The 26,006-nt window shown below is 37.1% G+C and overlaps 1 protein-coding gene across 2 annotated transcripts in view; it reads left to right on the forward strand.

Annotated features, from left to right (window-relative positions):
* Nucleotides 1-26,006, forward strand: part of FBN2 (fibrillin 2) — a 263,642-nt gene that overhangs the window by 232,788 nt on the left and 4,848 nt on the right. For both annotated transcript variants that reach the window (XM_017500987.2, XM_037728668.1), the window contains 10 exons: nt 936-1,058; nt 1,510-1,641; nt 8,681-8,806; nt 10,090-10,296; nt 11,467-11,592; nt 13,239-13,361; nt 14,987-15,103; nt 15,684-15,812; nt 17,076-17,195; nt 25,002-25,233. In XM_017500987.2, coding sequence (XP_017356476.1) covers nt 936-1,058; nt 1,510-1,641; nt 8,681-8,806; nt 10,090-10,296; nt 11,467-11,592; nt 13,239-13,361; nt 14,987-15,103; nt 15,684-15,812; nt 17,076-17,195; nt 25,002-25,233 — 1,435 coding nt within the window. The remainder of the gene's footprint in view (nt 1-935; nt 1,059-1,509; nt 1,642-8,680; nt 8,807-10,089; nt 10,297-11,466; nt 11,593-13,238; nt 13,362-14,986; nt 15,104-15,683; nt 15,813-17,075; nt 17,196-25,001; nt 25,234-26,006) is intronic.

Below are 26,006 nucleotides of genomic sequence, written 5' to 3' on the forward strand. Positions count from 1 at the left end.
ATTTATATTGCTTCTGATATTCTGCTAGTGAGCATATGGTGGGGTTTTTTTGTTTTGGGGTTTTTGTTTGTTTTGCTTTTAGTATTTCTTCAGTGCTGTTACAATAGCTGCTGTAAAGCTCTTGTCTGATCGTTCCAGCATCTGAGTCATCTCAGGTTTGGCATCTCTTCATTTTCTATTCCCTTGAGCTGGAGTCACAGTTTCCTGCCTTTTCAATATTTTGGTTAATGTTGGATTTATACTCTGGATATTGTGAATGATACGCTTCGAAGTCAGTTCTATTACTCTGAAGAATATTGATGCATTTGTCTTAGCAGACAGTCAACTCCGGTAGGCACAATAGACTATCAGGCCTGTGAAGGGCATTGGCTCATCTGTCAGTTCTTTAAACCTTACTCGCCAGCACTCTTGATTTTGCCTTACGCATGCATAGTACAGTCATGCCACTTGAGCTGAGTAGATGAAAAACAAATAGTGTTTCTCCTTCTCTGGCCTTCTTCTCTCTGGGGTTCCCCTCTCTTTAGCAGACTTGGTTGCCCTAAGATTCCCTTCCCTTATTCCTCTGGATGGAATCTCACAAAGTTTCTACTGGAGAGTTAGCTACCACATGGCAGCACTGCCAGGCCACGGTCATGTGGAGGTTAATTCCAGAAAAAGGGAAGCCAAGTCAATGTGCAGTTACTCCCTGCTGGTTGTTTGCCCTGAGTTTCAGCTCACCACTAAAAACGTCAGGTAGTTTTTATATTCTTTGCAGAGTTTATAGCTGTTATTTTTGAAAGATGAGTTTGTTAGGTACTAAATTCTGCATAGCAGATGTAATTTCTACTATTCTATTGCTTTCTGTGTGACCACCAAGTAAATGACATCAGCATTTATTTACACAAATAATTAGAACTCTGGGCTGATCACATGCCTGTGTCCATTTCTTTGGTCAGATATCAACGAATGTGCCCAGAATCCACTGCTGTGTGCTTTCCGCTGCATGAACACTTTCGGGTCCTATGAATGCACATGCCCAGTTGGCTATGTCCTCAGGGAAGATCAAAAGATGTGCAAAGGTAAGGCCACAGACGTGGGCGTAGTTCAAACTTTATTTGTCATGCTGGAGATACATATTAATGATTTTGTAATTGTCAACTAATTTCTTCTAGAGCTTTACAGAAATATATATATGACAGCATTTTGCTAGTAGATTTCCATACCTAGATAACAAGACACGTGATGGTATTTTTGTAAAATCAAGTCAGAGATAAAATGGGTTGAGAAGCCCACCATTGTCACACTCTTGGATTCTTATTAAAGCAAAGATTACCCTTCCCTGAACTTCCTATCGCTATGAGCAGTGCCAAAACTTACTCATCTGGGATACAAGCCAATAGTTGACAAAGGCTGGGCTTCTCCTTTCTCCATAATATTATGTGTTAAGTGTCAGAAGACCATATCTATAACTTAAAAGTACTAAACCATAGCTTGCTCCTGATCATTTCTTATTTTTATTTTTTGTTCTAGATCTGGATGAATGTGCCGAAGGGGTACACAACTGTGAATCTAGGGGCATGATGTGTAAGAATCTAATAGGCACCTTCATGTGCATCTGCCCTCCTGGAATGGCCCGAAGGCCCGATGGAGAAGGCTGTGTAGGTAAGCGGTAAAGGAAGGTGTCTGCTTGTGTAGTGCTTCCACTCCCAGCCGAATTAATGGCATTACTCCCACATCATCTTAACCGCAAGCCAACTATTTTTCCAGCTGTGATAAGGCAGTAATACAGCTAGCTTTCTTTCATCTCAGGGTCTATGCTAACATAATAAGTTCTAGATTGTGGCATTTATGCCTGCTCAAGAATACATGCCCCTTTGTTTTTTCATATTTTAAAGAAAATTATAAATAAAATTACATGTGTTCTGTAGGTACATATGTAACCAAGTAAATATATTTTAAAAATTTTTAAAAAATAAGCACTTATTCATAGAAGGAGTTACTGCTAGGGAAGACATTGAGATTAGAAGTAACTAGTCCAAAGTGATTTTAAGTGTATTTGTCAATTTTAATTTTTTTACAAAACAGTGAGTTTCTGAACTCTTCTGAATCACGTGTCATATAAAAAATTAATATATGCAACAAATTATAATTGGATTTTTAGTTTCTTTCTTTTCATTTGTTAGATATTTCATTCAAATGAAGTACTTAATAAAGGTGAAAACAGACCTACATAGGAGGTTTAGCTATGCAGTGGTTCTTTCAAAAGCACTATTCTTCCAAGACCTGTTATCCCGGAAGATTAACCCAAACTTTTAAGTCATAATATGTGTTTCTCCAAATCTAGACAGGGCAAAATGCTAATAACCACGTATGGAAGAAAGGATATCAACATTGTTAACCATCTTATCTTCTTACTGTACATGAAATTTATTTTCATTTATTTTTCTCTTTTTCAATTTATGTGAATGAAAATAATCAGAGATTGGCTAAAATACTTAGAAATATGTTTTAATTTTTATGCATAGAAATTTCTTATTTTTATAACTAGCTGAATTTTCTATCATACTATTCTTTATTACATTTGAAGATATGTTTTCTGGGAAGAGGGAGTAGGCACTGTGATCAGATTAAGAGCACAGGTTTCCGGTCATGGATCTGCCATGAATGATCTGGATGACTTGAAAGTGATTTAATTCTCTGTTCTTCGGTTTCTTCATCTGCATACAGTGAGAAACTTAGTCTGCATGATTGATGGGAATGGAGGTGGTGGTTGTTGGGGAAGGGTATATCTCCTCTAGCTCTAATATTCTATCATCCTCTGAACTCACTTTTTCAAAGAAAAAACCCAGGGCAGCATTCTACATTTGTGTTCTGTTCATGGTTAAAAAGCACTACAAAAGATACAGGTTCTGAAACTTTTCTGATCCTCAAGCTTTTTATTATACCATGCTGATAGCTGAAATGTCTGCAATAATTTTTTTGATCATCACAAAACTCTTTGTAGAACACTTTCATGCAAACAGTGTTTTTACAGCTAGAAATCGCAGTTTAAAAACAGCAAAAATATTATTACAAATAAAAAGTATTTATAAAAGTCAGGATGAAAAATAAAGCCACAAAAACAATCAGTAAAAAATGCCCAAATGCATGAAATTGGAATCAAACAAAATTACCCAAAAAAAGTTGACTGCAACAGAAACTAAAGGTATTGCCATTAAGAGAATTAATGTTATGCAGGAAATCTAAAACCTCTTTAATGAAAGCTGTAAACCTAATCAGAGATGGAAACTTGACTATGCAATATGTTATGCCTCAGTAATTATTTCTTAAACAAATAAATGAATCAAGAAATCTGGTAAGTAGAACATTTTTTACCAAGATCATTAAATTTTCTTCTTTAGACTTTGGCAGTCTGTCCCAATTTTTGAAAGTTTATTCAACAATCTTTGATTAGAAGATCAGGGGCATAGGCAAATGGGAAAAGTATGGAGTGTTTTTGTAGAGACTCATTTCTACACCGCAGTGTGCAGATAGGTCGACGCAAAAGAGAAAATACTGGGATGCTATTTAATTATCAACAAACTAGTCTCCTAGACATGGAGGCTGCCAGCAGTGAGGCAGGAAGAGGAGAACCAGCAACTACCAAAGATTCTAAGGCTTTAAAAACTTTATCAGAACCACATGGACCCCCTAAATTACCTGGAAGCCCAATTGTAATGCCCCAACGGTAGAGAGCATGACAGATTTGGTGAGAGGATGTTCACACAACAAATATGAATTGAAACTGCACATTTGGCCCAGTTTGGCACCTGTGACCTCCTACACTATTTTTCAGTGAGTAGCTGAACTGGAGAAAATTGTTCAAAGATGAATAATTACACAGGACCAGTGTAGCTGGAGTTTGTGCAGGAGAGTGGCATGAAGTGGGTCTAAAGGTAGGCAAATGCCATGGAAAGGAAGTTGGTTTTATGCTAAAAGTATTATGGTAGAGTGACTCAGAGTGTGGACCCTGGGGATGGACTATGAATGTGAGAAATCTAGGTTCATGTATACCTGCTAGCTCTATAACCCAAGGCAAGTCAGCTTAAATATGTTCCTCAGATGTCTCATGTAAAAACTAATAGGAATTTTGAGCACACTTTCATAGGATTATTGGGAAGTTTAAATAAAAGAATTCATGTGAAACTCTTAGTGCAGTGCTTGGTGTACAGTAAAATTTCAATTAAGTATTAGTTGTTATTTTCTGTTTTACATGTTTAAATATCTTTGGCTGCCTTATACATAATGGATTTTAAGGAGGTAGTAGCAAAAACAAGGGTTTCATTTAGATGACTGTCTTAAACATCCAGATGAGAGAAAAAAGAGGCTCAGATTAGGGCCACCGTAGTGTGGAAAAAGAGTGGACAGACTGAAAAAGTATGTTGGAAATAATCAACAGATTGGATTGCTGATGGATTGATTGAATATTTATAAAAGAGAAGTCCCTGGATTTTTGCTTGAGTAACTAAAGTAAATTAGCTTACTATAATAATTCACTTGATGCTACTATTAACAGATATGGAAAAGACTGGAAGAAACAGGTTTGGCTGGAAACACAGAAGAATTAAAGTTCTGTTTTGGTCATGCTCAGTGTCAGATATGTACTAGCTTTCCAAGTGGGAATTTCAAGTCAGCACATGTATTTATGAGCCACAGATGTAAATTGCTGGCAAATAGGTAGTGTTTGAAAAATCCTGGGATTCACTGAGAACACCGAGAGAGACCCTGGAGAATAAAAGGAGCAGGGCTCCTTCCCAGGAGACTGGACTCTGGTTGTTCCAATATTTAGAGTGACTGAAAATATTAGGAGACTAAGAAAGAGTAGCCAACAAGATAGGAAGTTCTCCATGTCAGCCTGGTGTCCTGACCACTAAAAGAATGGATTATTCAAGCAGTTAGGGAGTGCTCGCTTTTGTATGATGCCACTGAGATGTAGAGTAACACAGAGTTGTAATTAGATTTGGTGACTTCTTTGGGAAGTTTCGGTGAAGTGGTGGAGCACATACATTAAGGAAACCATCAGTGCTGAGGTGAGGGAATTTATCGCCAGAAATCATTCTGTTCTGAAAGGGAATCAATACATGTGATAGCAGCTAGGGGGCTAATAGGTGAATAAAAGAGTTTTTTGTATTGTTTTAAGATGAAAGTTACTAGAGAATTTATGCTGAGGGAATGATTCCTTGAAAAGGGAGCATTGTAAAATCTGGGAAGGCAATCTAGAGTACCAGCACAGAGCTGGCCTTTGAGAAAAAACAAAGACAGTTTAACTGTTGAAGGAGGACAAAAGGTTGAAAGTGAGGGCACAGCCAGGTTCATAGGGGAGAGATGTTTTATTAGTCTGAGTGTGTAGTGTCATTTTAGAAAATGGGAGTGTGAACATATTAAGAAGTATAGTAAGATTGTTGAGGGAGGATCACGTACCCACTTGAGATTTGAGTCTTGAGTCATGAGTCTCATTAAAATGAGACCTGTTTTCCTCTGGCCTGTCATGCTGCACTGGATTGGACATAGAGTAGGTAGAAGGATGTGAGCACCGGACAAGAGTGATGGACAATGAAAAGGTCAGTAATTGGCGATCCCGATGCGGCCCACAAATTGTCCAAGGGGAGCAAGTACAATGCTGGAAATCAGAATTTTTTAGTTAGAGCAACATCACTCCGAGATATACCCTAGTGAAGTTACAAATTTCAACAGAAAAAAAAAAAAAAAAAAAAAATTTTTTTTTTTTTTTTTTTTTTTTTTGAGACGGAGTCTTGCTCTGTCGCCAGGCTGGAATGCAGTGGTGCAACTTGGCTCACTGCAACCTCTGCCTCCTGGGTTCAAGCGATTCTCAGGAATTCATAACGCCAATGGCAATAAAGCAAAATTGATCTAAGAATTTGAAGCACAAATTATGTAATACAGCACAAGCTGTATTATCATAATCAAACTTGGAAAAACTCAGGCAGCATATCCAGCAAGAGCCCTTTTTGAAAAAAAAAAATAATTCAGACAAATCAAATATAATTCAAGATCAAGGTGAATAACATTAGGGATAGGATTAGATCAAGGCGGCAGACCTTGTACCTCAGATTCTAGAAACAATAAACTGAAAAAAACTTTTACATTCATAATTCATTATTTTTGTATATTTTTTTAAATTTCTGAAGTGAATATTTTATTCTAAAAGACGAAAAAAATAATCATAAGAGGCACATCATGGTGAATTTCAAAACACTAAGAGGAAAATGAAAATCCTTAAAACTTCGGGAGAGAAAACCCAGATTTCCTGCAAATGAACGGTAACAATGGGTTTAAAAAAAAATAAAGGAGCAATATTTTGAAAGCATTCTAAGGACAAATAATTGTGAACTAAAATTTTATACTCAAGTATGGAAACAAAAGAAGACCTGGTCAGAAATCTGTTTTAGAATATTTATACCCCATTGAAATAATTACTGAACTATATATGCTGATTTTTTTAATTAATTCAAGAGGACGAAATAATATATGTGAAACAATAGTAAGTCAAGAAACCAGTAAGCCTCACTAGTTTAAATAGACGCTGATGGCACACTAAAAACCTAACAAACCAAAACTTCTAGGTAACATCAACACGGCAGGTGATTCAGGGAGAGAGCAGAGATAAGTAAATTTATGCCAACGTGTTTACCATGGCCAGAGCTTTCAAAACAGATACTTCTTGGCATTGATAGAAAAGTATTCATTAAGAATGCATGTTAAAGCTGTTCAGCGGTTTCCCCTATAAGAACAGAAAGAAGACTGTAACTTCCAAATATGAATTCAGAAGGAAAGGAGGGCATAGGACGGAGGAAACCATACAGTAAATATAAAACAATATAAAATGGCAGGTAAGACTCTAAACGTATCAGTAATCATGACAGATATGTGGTTTCAATTGCTGGTTAAAAGATAAATGTGTTTTTAAAAATTCAGCTAGGTGCTATTTCACAGAATTGTAGTACCAAAATCGAAATGGGAGATAGGTTGAAAATAAAAATATTCAAGGCAAATACTAATGAAAGCAAAGTGCATGCAAAAATAAATGTCAGTAAATTTTTAAAATTTTTAAGTATAAAGATGAAAGGAGCAACTTATCAAAAAGACATAGTTGTCATGGGCTCTCTTACACTCCTAACAATATACCTTTGTAAAAAAAACTTAAACAAAATTTGCAAAATATCAAAAAAACACAAACAGTAAGGATATAGAGAATTGTAATAACAAAAGTTTTGTTGAAGTAGATTTCTTTTTTTTTTTTTTGTAATCTAGTTAATGTATCATTTATTAGAGTTCAATATTTTTTTCGCATTTATTTATTTTATTGCATTTTAGGTTTTGGGGTACATGTGAAGAACATGCAAAATTGTTGCATAGGTACACACGTGGCAGTGTGATTTGCTGCCTTCCTCCCTATCACCTACATCTGGCATTTCTCCCCTTGCTATCTCTCCCCAGCTCCCCACCCCCCACCGTCCCTCCCCTATTTCCCCCCAACTGACCCCAGTGTGTAGTGCTCCCTTCCCTGTGTCCATGTGTTCTCATTGTTCAACATACATGAGGCCAACAAACATATGAAAAAATGCTCATCATCACTGGTCATCAGAGAAATGCAAATCAAAACAACATTGAGATACCATCTCACGCCAGTTAGAATAGCGATCATTAAAAAATCTGGAGACAACAGATGCTGGAGAGGATGTGCAGAAATAGGAACACTTTTGCACTGTTGGTGGGAGTGTAAATTAGTTCAACCATTGTGGAAGACAGTGTGGCGATTCCTCGAGGACCTAGAAATAGAAATTCCATTTGACCCAGCAATCCCGTTACTAGGTATATGTCCAAAGGATTACAAACCATTCTACTATAAGGACACGTGCACACGAATGTTCATTGCAGGACTGTTTACAATAGCAAAGACCTGGAACCAACCCAAATGCCCATCGACGATAGACTGGATAGGGAAAATGTGGCACATATACACCATGGAATATTATGCAGCCATCAAAAACGATGAGTTTGGGTCCTTTGTAGGGACATGGATGAACCTGGAAACCATCATTCTCAGCAAACTGACAGAAGAGCAGAAGATCAAACACTGCATGTTCTCACTCATAGAAGTAGATTTCTTTATCACCAACCAAAAGAGCAGTATTACTTAAGCTTCCTCTCCCATTTACTGCCCTCACAGACCTCTCTTGTTCCTGTGATTTTACTCAACGCCAGTTCGGGAGCTTGTCCTCCTTTCCTGGCCTGTGTGGCTCTTACTCACCTCTACACAGCACCCACCACCCCTCTCCCCACCCTTTCTCTAATATCACAGAAACTGACATTCTTTTCCCCCGAATTCCCTTCCTTGCCTGGTGTCTCAGGGCAATTCTGTCCCTTTTGGAGACCAATTTCTAATTTTATATATAAACACCATCCCTTCTCTGCAGAGGATGAAGAAAAGAAAGAAGAAGAAAACATTGTAAGAAAGAACCCACCTAGAAGGATGAAGTAAAGCTAGAAATAAATTAATATTCACGCATGACCATTTTTAATCTCATCATATTTGTACTTTGGCAAAGAAGTGTTAAATAAGATATAACTCATTAGAAGATAGCTTGTAAATTATAATTTTACAGTTTGCTGGTTATTCATATTGTTTGTTTTTCTAAAGATGAAAATGAATGCAGGACCAAGCCAGGAATCTGTGAAAATGGGCGTTGTGTTAACATTATTGGAAGCTATAGGTGCGAGTGTAATGAAGGATTCCAGTCCAGTTCTTCAGGCACTGAGTGCCTTGGTAAGTTGACATCCAAATATATTATATTTGGTAGATAAAACATCTGTTCATGATGTCATCACAGAAGAGCTCCACATATATATTCCTGTCTGCTGAACAAATCCCCCAATCTCAGGTGCACATCTATTAAAATGACATATTTGTACGTGTAATGTAAATAACAATCTTAAATAGTCTTTCCAAAATTAAGATTAATTAAGCTCTTTGGAAAATTTGACTTTAGTAAAACTTACATCAGAGGATGATTTAATTCCAAAAGAAAATATTTGCAATATGAGGTCAGCTCTGCCAAAATTAATGCAAAATAAATGCCATTTTTCAGAAATTCAGGGAAGGTTAATTTTTATTTTGTGGTACAGAAAAAAATGTTTCACAAAACCTTTTTATGGGAAATAAAAATCTCAGACACTATATGGTATTTTAAGGCTAAAATGCATACATTATAAATCATTGTAGTTAATTACGGCAGCTGTAAAATACGTGTTATAGTAACATTCAAGGTAAATGAAGAAATAAGAGCAATAAACTGATGCATCACTTGATTTAGTATAAAAAGAATATTTCAGCTATTTCAGATTTTTTTCAGAATGATGTCATATGTTTCAAATTCTAGGAAACTTTTAGTTAAGAAAACATATTTTGTTTATTGTTAACTCCAATCTGTACCTTTACTAACATCAGTCTTTTAGGAAATAGGAAAAGTATCCTACATACAAAGTGTAATTTTCTGTTCATGTTACTAAGTTTTGCTAGGACTGTTTATAAAACTAAAGATTTCGTTGCCTTTTATATCAGAAAAAAATCATTGTATTTATATTTTTTTAAATCTACTCAGATGTATAAAATATGAGAGATATAGAAAATAGGAGAGATCAGACTGAATAGGTACCAAGCTCATAAAATATTGTCTAGAATTTGCCTTCCAAAAACTAATTCTGGTACCATTTGCTTATTTAAAGGAAAATAATTTTATTTTATTTTCACTTGTATTCTACAGAAATGGTAAATTGCTATCATTTAGTTGGCAATGGATTGGAGAAAAAAGATTAATCAAAAAAATTAATCTATTACCAAAGTATAGTACCACTTTTTGTCAAATTTAATAAACTATAGTCTTTAATGAAAGAATATGTTACGAATTTAACAGCCAGCAAAACTTTATAATCATTAAGCTCTCCTAATTATTCCTAAGAAGGAAATTCTTGATTACCCTGCTTAATTTGAAAGCCAGGATAATGAAATGTCAATTTGAATCCTTAACTCTTTCTACTTTGCCATTTCAGACAATCGACAGGGACTCTGCTTTGCAGAGGTATTGCAGACAATATGTCAAATGGCATCCAGCAGTCGCAATCTTGTCACTAAGTCAGAATGCTGCTGTGATGGTGGGCGAGGCTGGGGCCACCAGTGTGAGCTTTGCCCACTTCCTGGAACCGCCCAATACAAAAAGATATGCCCTCATGGCCCAGGATACACAACCGATGGAAGAGGTAAGAAGTTGAGGAAATTTATTCATATAATCAACACATTAAATTTTATGAATTTAGATCAATGTGAAGAAAAAGTGAAAAGATACAATAAAAAGAATAGCTAAAATGTTTATACTTTGTTATCTATATTTGATGTGTGTTTTCACATATATGTATATAGAAAGAATAATCTTTACTAATGCTTTAGAAATATTGAGTTAATCTTCCTATCAAATCTAAGGGGTAGAATGTATTATTCCCATTTTAAAGATGAGGGAAGTGAAGCACAAAGCTAAGATAACAAGTAATTTTCCCAAGATCACTCACTTTTTAAGGGATGGACCCAGGAATGGAACACATCTGTCTGACCCAAAGGCCATGCTTGTAACCCCCAAACTATATTTGTCTTATTTAAATAAATAGTGCTTATTTGAATGTACACAGAGACATATTCTATTTGCAATGTCTTTACAGACTCGCAAGTCTTAACAACTAGTTAGTCGTTTCCATGTCTTGTACAACCAACTAATATATTAATGTCCTAAAAAAAAAAGTCTTTCCTCCATTTACTGTACAGATTCCCAATATCGTGCGTGACAACTTTGCCAGTCAAAGCTTTTCATCACAAAGCTTTTCTTCAATCTATTGCAAATGTGAATTTGAGGCCAATCCATGGCAAATTATTACAAGTTCCAAACTAGTTGGACTTGGAAGGGATAGCTTTCTAGATTTCCCCCACCAAAATAACTCATGGCTAGATTGCAAAATGGGTAGTCTTAAACAGGGCTTTCAACAGAGCCTTCCTTTATCTCTTCCCATCACTTGAGTTTACTTTTCTGTCACTTCCATGTTGCTGTTCACCTGAATGATGAACAGGTGCTCCAGTGCCATTAGGAATGTTTGCAGTTAATTATCTCATCTCCATTTCTTTTTTTTTTTTCTCTTTTTTTCTTCTTTATTGTATTATTATTATTTTTTTAAGATGGGGTTTCACCATGATGTCCAGTCTGGTCTTGAACTCCTGACCTCAGGTGATCCACCCACCTTGTCCTCCCAAAGTGCTAGGATTACAGGCGTGAGCCACCACACCCAGCCTCTCATCTCCATTTCTTAATTTCTTTTCGTTTCTAACGAGTTTTACCCTTGTTTATATGTTAGCTCTTGACTGTTTTTTGTTGTTTTGGTCCACAGATATTGATGAATGTAAGGTAATGCCAAACCTCTGCACCAATGGTCAGTGCATCAACACCGTGGGCTCATTCCGATGCTTCTGCAAGGTTGGCTACACCACAGACATCACTGGAACCTCTTGTATAGGTAAGGATGAACACCTCTATGTCCAGGGGTTGGGGGTCTAGTCAACTACTGTTTCCTAAAGTCAGCTGTTACCAGTAGAGTGTCTTTATTATGGAGCTTTGGAACACACATTTTATGTAAATGATGTCATTCTCTCAATAATGTGCTTGTTAATCACACAGCACTTGGCCTTTGTCCAATAATGTGGGATGTAGAATTCTTCACTTCATCAAAAAAAAAAAAAAGTGTGCAATCAGGGAACCAAAAATTACAAATACATACTTTCAACATTTTATATTTTAATGTAAAATTTAAAGTGCACATTTGTTTGTCATTCTTTGGAGGAAAGGGGTTTTTCTTATGAATATGTGTGATTATATATTAAGAGAGTGTTTTCCATGTTTCTCTTTGCTGTTTTTTGGCATGAAGTATACCAAGTAAGCATCACCTAAGTAAAATTTCCAACTGCGGAACAGTCTCAGTGCAGAATCCTTCTACCGTTTTACAATTTCTCTCTTATTTAAGTTTTTATTGTCTCACTCACACCAATTTATGATGGTTGTGGGGCAGGAAGGACTTAGACTTTTGCTGAGTCTTGCCAAAGTATTCAACTTCATTTTTATGGAAGAAAAAAGTATTTTCTCCTTTATGTTTCATTAGTTTAGTTGATATTCTATCAAATTACCTATGTCAGTAACAAGTACACCTGGCATTAAAAGGTTAAGAAAACCCAGCTGACTTCTTTGAAACAGAAGAGCATGAGTAATAGGGAATGGGCCATTTATTAATCGTGAGGATTCAGCATTCTGTGGGCATCAACGCAGTAGGTTCTGTGGAGGAAATGGAGATTGTCTGCTGTCAGTCAGAGTCTGAGTAGGAAAGGGATGGCATATTTCAAGGAGGACAATTCAAGGAGGGTCTAACAAAAGGACCGTGTATACACGTGTGAGCAGCGTGTACGAAAGCCAGGAGGCATAGTGCTATGTGCTGGGGCTGTACTAGCCCTAGGCCAAAAGAAAAGAGGCAGAGGTTATTGGAACCTGGAAGAAGAAAGTTGTGCTCAGAAGTCTGCCTTGAGAGGACCTCTGACATCTGATCCAGTGACTCGGCCGGCCTGAGCCTATCTTGCAGGAAGGGAGTTGAGGAAATAAGGACCAGACAGAAGACAGAGGGCAAAGGGAGAGCCTCTGCATGGGGTCCGTAGAGCTCCTGGGCCTGAGGCAGGCAAGACTGGGGTGAGGACTGGATTTGAAGAGGAAAATGGAAGGTTTCAGCACCATCTGTGATTCCACAAGATGGTTAAGCGAGCCTCAGCAAAGAGGGTTTAAGAGAACGTGTGCCACTTCCATGTGTCAAAAAAAGAGAAACTCTTTTTAAGTTTATGATTTTCAGGTTGTAAACCAAAGTATATTCATCTAAAGAATGTAGTAGTTTTGAACCCAGACAGTTGTCTAAACATCTTAATATTAACCCAAGATCCGTAGATTTACAAAGTAAACCCACATGTTACTTTAGAGAATATCGTTCTGTGCATCATTTCTCTCTGGCTATATTCCACTTTAAGTTGAAGAGGAAAAACAGAAAGTATGAAGTGAGAATATGGAAGGAGGAAAGAGGCCAGTTGTTTCTTTTAACCAGTAATGTAATCTTCTCATCACTTTACTTAGACCTTGATGAATGTTCCCAGTCCCCAAAACCATGCAACTTCATCTGCAAGAACACTGAGGGGAGCTACCAGTGTTCCTGTCCGAGGGGGTATGTCCTGCAAGAGGATGGAAAGACGTGCAAAGGTGAGTGACGAGTCTCTGACAATTGTGACCCTTGTCTGTCTCTTTTCTTTCAATTTTTTTTTTTTTTTTTTTTTTTTTTTGAGACGGAGTTTCACTCATGTTACCCAGGCTGGAGTGCAATGGCGCGATCTCAGCTCACCGCAACCTCCACCTCCTGGGTTCAGGCAATTCTCCTGCCTCAGCCTTCTGAGTAGCTGGGATTACAGGCACGCACCACCATGCCCAGCTAATTTTTTCTATTTTTAGTAGAGACGGGGTTTCACCATGTTGACCAGGATGGTCTCGATCTCTTGACCTCGTGATCCACCCGCCTCGGCCTCCCAAAGTGCTGGGATTACAGGCTTGAGCCACCGCACCCAGCCTTTTCTTTCAAATTTAAATGTTAGATTATCAGGGATCATGCCATGTGTATCACCTTCATTAAAAAGTACCTTCCTAGTGGCCACATTATTACTCATAGAAAATTTTACCAATAGTCTTATTGCAGGAAGCAGAGAGAATTAAAACCCAAGTTAAAACAGTTTGCTTCTTATAGAAAGCTACATACATTTTTAAAAATAAAATATAACAAAAAATGTTGGTGTGGGAAGAGATCAAAACAAATCACTAAGATAAGATTGTTGTTGCTTATCTAAGCTTTTTATTTCTCTAAGCTACGTTTATTCTAGGTTTACGTGGAAAGTGAAAATGGATAGGTAAATTTAAATTTTTTGCTTAGATGGTATGAAATGTAATTATTTATCAAGCTAAGTTAGATCATTAAAATAGCTTCAATACTATAATTATATATTTGATTTTACAGTAAGCCTCATCAGAATGAAATTAATGGACTGAGCAAATTTTTAAAATATAGATTATTGTCAATAAAATGAGGTTTTATTTCCAAGGCATATCAAAAAAATTACAATAATAGCAAGCACTGCTTGGACCTGTTTAGTGAACTGATATAGGTCCATGTTATACATTGTTTATAAATGAGTATGACTAAAGCATTTTTAAGCTATAAAATATTGAATTAGTCTTGCCTACATCTTATGTGGTACATTTATTTTAAATATAGTTTCCAAATTAAGTTTTATTATGGCCAAAATCAAATTTTGAGATTTTTATTAGTAGAGTCCAAATATCAATACCATTTATGACTAGAATTACAGACGCTATATTTTGCTTTCTTTAGTATTAATGCCGGTGTTTTCTTCTGAATATGGAGACTCTTGGTGTTTGTGTTAAGACCTTCATCACATTCCAGATTCTATATCATTTTTATTTAATCCTTCCTTTAAGTAAGGATAAGTAATCAGCCATGTACTATACTGTATTCAGTGCAAGAATTATAACCTTTAGATAGTAGCTTTTAGAATAGTTATAGGAAACTGCTCTGATTCTGCCATTCAGTTTCTTATGTACTGCCTTAATTGTCCTATCATCGTAGCCCATAATATTTATTCTGCTTAAATATGTAAAAAGAAACTGCTTGCCATATGTCTATGGAAATCTACGAAGCTTCTAGCAAAAATCTAGACAAATGCTCCCAATGGAGCATGTGCATCTCCTGTAGCTTCATGAGAAAGGAAATATAGGCAGATAATATGCTGTGATTTTCATTGGCTTCTGTCTAATTTCAGACCTCGACGAATGTCAAACCAAACAGCATAACTGCCAGTTCCTCTGTGTCAACACCCTGGGGGGATTCACCTGTAAATGTCCACCTGGTTTCACACAGCATCACACTGCTTGTATCGGTAAGACAAAATTACAAATGGGAAATTTTACAAACCTCTAGTAGATGCATGAAAATTGTATTTAAAATTATAAACAGAAGAATGTCCCGGAACTTATATTCATAACCAATCCCCCATAATTAGTGGCCTAAAGAAGTTGCTAATAATATAGATATTTTCAAGAACAATTTCCAAAGGAAAAAGGGCCTTTTTTAACCCAAGCACATGCGCAGTAGCCGTATTTCAAGCAGTGCCTTTATATCACATTCTCATTATAACCATGGTATTCAGACAAAGTATGATTCAAAGCTCGCTGAAATTTAGGCCATGTTAACAAGCATACTGAGTTTATATTTTAGAAGACACTTGTTAAGGAACTTTCAGTCAGTGTGCCCTCAATCACCCCAAAATGTGCTCTAATCTTAAACCTCTTGAAATACACTTTTTCTTACCACTCTTGTCTTTAATATGACAGTGAATTTTCATAGAAATTTTCACATCATGAAACTTAGGTTTTCATACATGGCTTTTGACTTCACATGAAACTTAAGACCTGTCATAATTGGAAAGTTTGACACTCTCCTTCTTGATGCTTTGCCAGATAACAACGAATGTGGGTCTCAGCCTTCACTTTGTGGAGCAAAAGGAATCTGCCAAAACACTCCGGGCAGTTTCAGCTGCGAATGCCAAAGAGGGTTCTCGCTTGATGCCACTGGACTGAACTGTGAAGGTTAGTTGATTTGCTCAAAAATTCTTCATCGAGTAACAGTAAACCATATCTATTTTTAACTTCTGAGACACTAGATGAGAAATTGGGATAATCTCAAAAAACAAAAAAAAATATTGAACCAAATAGGAACATGCTTTCAGTTAAGAAAATTTCATATAGTTCTTCAATATTTATAATGCAACTGCTAGTGTATGACAAGAAAAATGTATTAAGATTAGTATCTTCTAAAATACCCATGCCAGAGATTGTGAGACTATATTTAATTCCCTTACAGTCTTATATAGCATTGTAATTTATAGTTTTCTTGATTTTAATCACCCTTTTAACATTAAGTATTCTTACAAATATATTATTTAGATTTCTAGAAATATATTTAAAGTATTTAATTTGCTCTCTGTAAGGCTTGTGGAACTTTTATATGTATCTCATTTTCAGCAAAGAAAAATTCAGTTTTAAAATGTCAATTTTAATGTTGTATCTCTCAAATCGTTGAGACATTGAAAGTATTCTGAACCTACAGCTGTTTGCCACGTGTGAGTTCAGCTTGCGACCATCCCCATAAGATGCCATTTATTAATTATCCATGTGAATTTGTTACACACCTTGGACATGCCGATTTTATTTTACTCTTTATGGATAGATTTCAAAGCTTCGGTTTTCATTCCAAAGGAGCATGCATAAATAAACAAAGAAATTATTCCACATGTATAGTAATACCACATCTTGTCTAAAAATAACATATTTAAATACCTAAGAGGAATTTACATCTAATTAATCTTCAATGGTAATAAAAATTTTTACGTGCAAAATAATTGTACTTTTTAGGTATCTCTGTAATGCTTCTATCCTCTCAAAAATGAGGATTCTATCTCAATCGCTTTCAAACTTACTGGAATATGCAATGCAAATATATATGTATATGTGATATACCAAATAAATCATACCATATGCAGCTAATCAGTTCAAAATGCACAACATTTGTGGTTGCTATGGTTGATTTGCTGAAATTGAGATGTTATTTGGAGTACTGACATGCCATGGTCTGGTGGAGCGCAGAAGAATGAGGTGGTCTTATCTCACAACTGTTCCATGCACCACCACTGACTAATAAGCATGTGACCTGGAAAAATGACAGTCTCTTTGCGTGCCATGTCTTGTTTGTTTGTTCCCATGATAATAGTTACCCCAGGTTTCATTTGGAGTGCGTTTAAAAATAGTAGAAGAAAGGCGACATAAAAGTTTTGCTGGGCATGTTTTTTGCAGATGTTGATGAATGTGATGGGAACCACAGGTGCCAACATGGCTGCCAGAACATCCTGGGTGGCTACAGGTGTGGCTGCCCCCAAGGCTACATCCAGCACTACCAGTGGAATCAGTGTGTCGGTGAGTGCTGTTTTCTTCCATCGCGCTTGCTTTTCTCACCTGAAGGTGTCTCTGAATAAGATGAACAAATCGTGAGGTTTGAATTTTAGACTTTAAAACCAGTCCTCAAGACTGATGCATGGGGACTCATTCTGCTAGTGTGTGTGTGTTTGAAAATATCTATAGTAAAAAGGTTACTTTTAAGTACCTAAAACTTAACTAGAGGTTTCATCATTTTAAATTTCTGCTAAATAATTTTAAGTTTCTGAAGATGATGTCAAGAATCATTATCTTTGTTTCACAAGGTCAGCCACTTTTTTTGTCTGTAATTTGATATCTTTAGATTTCCTGTCCATTCCCCTCATAGGAATCTAAAAGAATTCATATCAACTTAATAAGGACTGTCCATCTGTGCTCTCCTGTCACATAGATTTAATAAAGGATGAGAAGTGTCTTAAGGTCGAAATGTACCTACTTACAGCAAATGCTGTAATAATTTTTTAAAACTGTCTTAACTTTTGATCACTTCTTAGTTTCTGCATTTCCTCCTATGAGTGTATATTCATGGTGTGGTAAAGATCTGTCTTAGAATATCAGGAACAGTATTGTTTACACAGCTATTAAAATAATGTAAAACATTCTGTGGGTTCCCTGTTCACTCTGATGGTAGTTTCTTTTGCTGTGCAGAAGATCTTTAGTTTAATTAGATCCCATTTGTCAATTTTGGCTTTTTTTGCAATTGTTTTTTACATTTTCATCATGAAGTCTTTGTGTTTTTTTGTTTGTTTGTTTGTTTTTTTGAGACAGAGTCTTGCTCTGTTGCCCAGGCTAGAGTGCAGTGGCACGATCATGGCTCACTGTAAACTCCACCTCCCAGGTTCAAGTGATTCTCCTGTCTCAGCCTCTCGAGTAGCTGAGATTACAGGAGTCTGCCACCACACCTGGCTAATTTTTTGTATTTTAAGTAGAGACAGGGTTTCACCATGTTGGCCAGACTGGTCTTAAATACCTGACCTCAGGTGATCCACCCTCCTCAGCCTTCCAAAGTACTGGGATTACAAGCATGAGCCACCGTGCCTGGCCACTTCTAGCGTTTTTATGGTTTGGAGTTTTACATTTAAGTTTTTAATCCATCTTGAGTTAATGTTTGTATAAGGTGTAAGGAAGGGGTCCAGTTTCAGCTTTCTACCCATATGGCTAGCCAGCTTTCCCAGCACCATTTACTGAATGGGAGATCCTTTCCCCATTGCTTGTTTTTGTCAGGTTTGTTGAAGATCGGTTGGTTGTAGATGTGTGGTATTATTTCTGAGGTCTCTGTTCTGTACTGTTGGTCTATATCTCTGCTTTGGTGCCAGTACCATGCTGTTTTGGTTACTTGTAGTATAGTTTGAAGTCAGGTAGCATGATGCCTCAAGCTTTGTTCCTTTTGCTTAGGATTATCTTGGTTATACACACTCTTCTTTGGTTCCATATGAAATTTATGGTGGGAATATCATTGAATCTATAAATTACTTTGGGCAGTATGGCCATGTTCATGATATTGATTCTTTCTATCCAAGAAGATGAAATGTCTTTCCATTTGTTTGTATCCTCTCATTTCCTTGAGCAGTGGTTTGCAGTTCTCCTTGAAGAGGTCCTTCACATCTCTTATTTGCTGTATTCCTATGTATTTTATTCTCTTTGTAGCAATTGTGAATAGGAGTTCATTCATTATTTGACTCTCTGCTTGTCTGTTGTTGGTGTATAGGAATGCTTGTGATTTTTGCACATTGATTTTGTATCTTGAGACTTTGCTGAAGTTGCTTATCAGCTTGAGCTTTGGGGCTGAGACGATGGGGTTTTGTTGTTGTTGTTGTTGTTGTTGCTGTTTTGAGAAGGAGTCTCACTCTGTCGCCCAGGCTGGAGTGCAGTGGCACGATCTCAGCTCACTACAACCTGCACCTCCCAAGTGGCAGGGATTACAGGCACCTAACACCAAGCCCAGCTAATTTTTTTTTTTTTTTTTTTTTTTAGTAGAGATGGGGTTTCACCATATTGGCCAGGCTGGTTTGACACTCCTAACCTCAAGTGATCTGCCCATCTCAGCCTCCCAAAGTGCTAGGATTACAGGTGTGAACCACTGTGCCTGACCAGATGTTGGGGTTTTCTAAATGTAGAATCATAGCATCTGCAAATAGATACAATTTGACCTCCTCTCTTCCTGTTTGAATACCCTTTATTTCTTTCTTTGCCTGATTGCCCTGGCCAGAACTTCCAATACTGTGTTGAACAGGAGTGGTAAGAGAGGGCATTCTTGTCTTGTACTGGTTTTCAAAGGGAATGGTTCCAGCTTTTGCCCATTCATCATGACATTGGCTGTGGGTTTGTCATAAATAGCTCTTAATATTTTGAGACATGTTCCATCAATACCTACTTTATTGAATTTTTAACATGAAGAGATGTTGATTTTTATCAAAGGCCTTTTCTGCGTCTATTGAGATAATTGTGTGGTTTTTGTCATTGGTTCTGTTTATGTGATGGATTACGTTTATTGAATTGCATATGTTGAACCAGCCTTGCTTCAAAGGGATGAAGCCAACTTGATCGTGGTGGATAAGTTTTTTGATGTGCTGCTGGATTCAGTTTGCCATTATTTTATTGAGGACTTTCACATCGATATTCATCAGGGATATTGGCCTGAAATTTTCTTTTTTTGTTGTGTGTCTGCCAGGTTTTGGTATCAGAATGATGCTGACTCATTAAATTTGAGTTAAGGAATAGTCCCTACTTTTCAATTGTTTGGAATAGTTTCAGAAGGAATGGTACTATCTCCTCTTTGTACCTCTGGTATAATTCAGCTGTGAATCCATCTGGTCCTGGGCTTTTTTTGGTTGGTAGCTATTAATTACTGACTCAGTTTCAGATGTTGTTATTGGTCTATTCAGGGATTCGACTTCTTCCTGATTTAGTGTTGGGAGGGTGTTTGTGTCCAGGAGTTTATCCATTTCTTCTACATTTCCTAGTTTATTTGCATAGAGGTGTTTATAGTATTCTCGATGGTAGTTTGTATTTCTGTGGGATCAGTGGTGATATGCCCTTTATCATATTTTATTGTTTCTATTTGATTCTTTTCTGTTATTTATTAGTCTAACTAGCAGTCTATTTTGTTAATTTTTCAAAAAAACAGCTCCCGGATTCATTGATTTTTTTTTTTTGGAGGATTTTTTGTGTCTCTGTCTCTTTCAGTTCTACTCTGATATTATTTCTTGTCTTCTAGCTTTGGGATTAGTTTGCTTTTGCTTCTCTAGCTCTTTTAATTGTGATGTTAAGGTGTCAACTTGAGATCTTTCTAGCTTTCTGATGTGGGCATTTAGATATAAATGCTATAAATTTCCCTCTTACCACTACTTTAGCTATGTCCCAGATATTCTGATACGTTGTCTGTTTGTTCTCATGGGTTTCAAAGACCTAAAGAGCTTCTGCACAGCAAAAGAAACTATCATCAGAGTGAACAGGCAGCATACAGAATGGGAAAAAAATTTTGCAATCTACCCATCTGACAAAGATCTAATATCTAGAATCTGCAAGGAACTTAAACAAATATGCAAGAAAAATACAAACAGTCCCATCAAAAAGTGGACAAAGGATATGAACAGACGCTTCTCAAAAAAATACATTTATGCAGCCAATAAACATATGAACACAGCTCAACATCACTGATTGTTAGAGAAATGCAAATCAAAACCGCAATGAGATACCATTTCATTCTAGTCAGAATGGTAATTATTAAAAAGTCAAGAAACAATAGATGTTGGCAAGGCTGTGGAGAAATAGGAATGCTTTTACCCTGTGGGAATGTAAATTAGTTAACCATTGTTGAAGACAGTGTGGTGATTCCTCAAGGATCGAGAACCAGAAATACCATTTGACTCAGCAATCCTGTTACTGGATATATACCCAAAGGAATATAAATCATTCTACTATAAAGACACATGCACATGTATGTTTATTGCAGCGCTATTTACAATAGCAAAGACATGGAACCAACCCAAATGCCCATCACTGATAGAATGAATAAAAAAAATGTGGTACATATACACCATGGAATACTATGCAGCCATAAAAAGGAATGAGAGCATGTCCTTTGCAGGGACATGGTTGAAACTGGAAGCAATCATCCTCAGCAAACTAACACAGGAACAGAAAACCAAACACCACTTTTTCTCACTCATAAGTGGGAGTTGAATGAGAACTCCCACATAAGTGGGGGAACAATGAGAACACATGGACACAGGGAAGGGAACAAACACATTGGGACCTGTTAGGGTGGGGGCAAGGGGAGGAAACCTAGAGGATGGGTCAATAGGCACAGCACACCACATGACACACATATACTTATGTAACAAACCTGGACGTTCTGCAAATGTGTCCCAGAACTTAAAGTTAAATAAAAAAATAAATGAATGTAATAATAATGTAAAACAATTTTATTATATTACAATATTTATAAAATATGAAGTCCACCACTTTATTTAGTAAATATCATGGACTTCTTATTTAATTCTATAGACCTTCATCCAAAAGAGTGATTCTCTAATATTTCATATAGTGATAGCTTCAATAGAATTTTTTTAAAGGAGAACATAAGTAGAAATAGGAGCATGAATGGAGTGCCAATTTAATTTCAGTTTTTAGGTTTCCTGAAGTTTGTGTTTCTAAACACCTAGTACAAAACTAGCTGCACAGGTTTTTACTAAATGTGGAAGCTCTGTTTGGAATACTCTGACTTTAAGATGGTGTGGTGTATCCCAATTCCCCTTTATGAGACCTTGAGGTGGACACTTTGGCAAGGCAGTCACCCCCAGAGTAGCTCGCACTGGAGTCCAGCCAGAAGACTGTCTGCCTTATAATCAGAAAAGACTCCATGAGCAGAGGAATAAATTTTTTCAAAGAAGAGTCCAAAACTAAAAATACATGGGCAGATACCCTTAATTGGAGGTATTAGTTTGTAAGTTTGTTTTACTAAAATGGGTACCTCTAAGTGGTAGGTGCCTGGGTACGACACATTAGGGATTTATTTCAAAAGAGTCTAGATTCTTCTGGGCAGGGTTGAGGAATCCAGCTTGCCTCTATAAAATTGCTGACTTTCTTCCCTTGAATCCATATGACACTGTTAGATTTTTAACTCAAATATATGGCAGAAATAGGGTGAAATACCCCCTCAGGAAACTAATAAAAGCAACGCGTTAGCAAAAGAAAAAGACTTAGGACAAAATGCAAATTGAAAAGCCACAAACATTTTTATCTGTCACTACTTGTGTGAGTATCTTTAGCCATTCATGTGATAGACAGGTGGGGAGCGGGGGATACAGAAGGAAGCATTTCAGGCAGATTTCCCCAGGGCTTCTCATCAGTGATCAACACTGATAGTCAGTGCATCAGATGGTTTAAACAGGCAAAATTGTAAACTGCGATGTTACCAAACCTACCACCAATTGAAGAAGAATAAAAGTTCTTGGAAAGTGTTACTATTGAAAAAAGTTGGGGCGAGATAGCATAGGGAGAAATGCCAGATGTGGGTGAGGGGGAGGAAGGCAGCAAATCACGCTGCCACGTGTGTACCTGTGCAACAGTCTTGCATGTTCTTCACATGTACCCCAAAACCTAAAATGCAATCAAAAAAAAAAAAGAAAAGAAAAAGCTTTCAATTCAAACTAACACTTTAGGAAGTTTCCTGCCAGTTGTCACAGAGAATTTATAACATTCTGGTAGACCGAGTATACAGATGTAGGGAACATTCTCAACTATTTGTAAGCATTAGAATTATTCAAATACAATTATTCAAAATTGAAAATATGTAAATATTAACATTTGCATGTGAAGAAAAACTGTGTCTTTATATATGAAGACTTTCTGTTTTAGTATTAGTAACTTCCAGTTGCTTCTATAGCCTATTCACAATAATTCACACATAGTTTAGTGAGGCTTGAATCAGTTCAGGGTATGTATCAGACAGGAACATATTTAAGCCTATAAATTTTAAACATGGTATACATGTATAGAATATAAATATGAGGTATATCATAGTGTTTGCAAAAATGTTACATATTTTTCAATATTCTTGTAAGTGATATGTTTAAATGTAATTTATTCAGTTAATTGGTTTTACCTGGTAATTTCTCTTCCTAACACAATATCTAATGGTATATTCATCGCAGCATCATTTTATTAAATTGTAATCTAATTTAGATTCCCTGTTAGGAGGGAAACACTACATAGGAATGTCAGATCTAATTATAAAAGCAGATAAGCCTTTGTGGCAGAATTCCAAGTCTCTCGTATATGGAAATAAAATATCAGTTATAATCACATCATACATAGCCAAGTTATGAGAATTTATTTATTGTATCTACATTCTTCCCCTGCAATAAAGGATAAGAATTTTCACATACTGGATAATCAGCATCTTCTATATTCAGTGATTAACAAACCTACATTTAGTGGTCTCTTTTAATTCTGAGACTATCAGAATCATGATACAAAAATGTACCTAATAACATCTACACTTTCTGTAACCTCTGTCCTGTACTTAACGAGGTCTAATTTCCTGTCTGGGAGACCTCTTCACTGAGAGCCCATGTGCGTCTTCCAAATCTCCCTGAGCTGCTGCAGTTCCCTCGCTTCCCCACTAGGTACTGTGTCCTCTGTGCACACCTACCTACTTGTGCATGGGCCTGCTTCCCCACATGGGCTGAAGTATATACTTGTCACATATTAGGTAAACAGACACTCTTTGCTCCACACAGAGTCACAAGAATTGAAAGAATTCCATGGTACAGATGTGATTTGTTCCCAGGGTGAAATTTGGATTATAAAAAAAGTCCAAAGAAGTCAAGCCACATGCTGCATATCAACCAGACAGTTAAGACAAAATTATAATCTCCAAAGTTAAAAGCATAATCAGACTTTGATTTTGCAAAAATGATAATAGCAACTGAAAGTATAACTATAATTATCCTGCTGTCAGGTATTTATAGTGTAATGTTAGTCATTAAACGAGTAAAAGCTGTGTGTTGGCTGATGGCTGGAAGCAAACCTGCCTCAGAAGGCACAGTCTGCACTCAGTGGGTTCTCAAGCATTTTTAACTGAACTAGGTTCAATTGCTCTAATTAAATAGTGTTTGTTTCCATTGTTTTCATTTAGGGTTTTTAAATTTTTTGTGCTTTCTCCTCCTATATAATGAAGGTTTGGGGGAATTGCTGGGGGAATGGATACAAATACTTATAGGGATTTTTTAAATTGATATAAAATTCTCCCTTTTAATATGTACAGGTAAATGAGTTTTGTAGATTCTCAGAAGGGTATGCAGTCATCAATACTACCAGTTTCAGAACATTCTCATCACCTCCAAAAGAAATACCATAGGCAATAGCAGTCATTCCCCATGTCTTTCTCCCGACAGGCCCTGGCAAAGTAATTTACTCTGTATCTCTAAGGATTTGCCTGAGATAATAGGCTTTTGAAGTAACCTTCTGTTAAGAGAATAGAAGAGTTATTCATCAGGCAAACTGCAAATATCTGTCCCCAAGGGCTGCAGACATACTTGGAAACAGAGTACAAACAGAATTTAAAAAAGCAAAACAAGGGTTTTTTAAAGCCACAATTTAGGGAGATTTAATTCATTCATATGCTTTGCAAATCAATCACCAGAATTTAAAAAAAAAAGTTAATACAGTTCTAGAGTTATTTCTGCCATAAGATCACAGGCACTTGAGACTCCAGACTTGTTCACGTTTTTGCTGTTGCCTGCTTCCCTGAGTAAGAGTTTCTTTCTTCGTTTTCACTAGATGAGAATGAATGCTCCAATCCCAATGCATGTGGTTCTGCTTCCTGCTACAACACGCTGGGGAGTTACAAGTGCGCCTGCCCCTCGGGGTTCTCCTTCGACCAGTTCTCCAGTGCCTGCCACGATGTGAATGAGTGCTCCTCCTCCAAGAACCCCTGCAATTACGGCTGCTCCAACACTGAGGGGGGCTATCTCTGTGGCTGCCCCCCTGGGTACTACAGAGTAGGACAAGGGTAAGGTGGTCTTCAGCCTCACCACACAGGGTAATACATGGTCCCTCAGTGAGTTCAGGCCACCTACTCCTGCAGGGAAGAGTACAGTGTCCAAAAGACAAGCCAAAAAAGCACTGATGAGAGCTCTTAGGGTATGCAGATAATTACCAAGAAAGCACACACTGACCGTGCTCAGGGTATAGGATTACTTCCTTTGTGATGAGCATAAAACTTGAACTTGTATGTAAATATCACTCTTTGCTCCTCTTAATAAGTGCCTGAACTGATTCAATCTGACCCAAGGCCAGAGACAAGGAGATGTTTAAAAATGTGGCTCACAGGTAGAAGGGCTGTGAGGTAGAAGTGGAAATGTCCTTGCCATGGGTTCTTCTACAAATTCTGGAAGGTGCAAGCACAGTGATCACTGAGGAAGAAGTTTATCCCTTTCTTTGCTGATGTGGCTTTTCTACTGCACAGAGAGAGGATGGTACCTAGTTGGTGTGGTGCCACTCGGCACAGGCCCAACCCATAAGACTGGCTTCCCTCTGACCTGGCACACTGTCTCTAGTCCCATGGGCTGTGGCCAAGTTACCGGCCATTTGCATCCTTCCAGGAATGCAGTGGTGCTCAGTAATACAGAAGATGGGCATTTAGAGGTCAGTCCAGGTTGCCTTCTTTGAAAGGAGCAGTGTGCAAGGCAGGGATTACAAGGCATGGACCAAGTCTGTCCAACAATGGTATATGATAATACTTAAAAGGCTTGGTCTAGACAAAGGTCATTTAGAGCCAATTCA

The sequence above is a fragment of the Cebus imitator genome, unplaced genomic scaffold (assembly GCF_001604975.1).
Source record: "Cebus imitator isolate Cc_AM_T3 unplaced genomic scaffold, Cebus_imitator-1.0 Scaffold275, whole genome shotgun sequence".
Taxonomy (NCBI): domain Eukaryota; kingdom Metazoa; phylum Chordata; class Mammalia; order Primates; family Cebidae; genus Cebus; species Cebus imitator.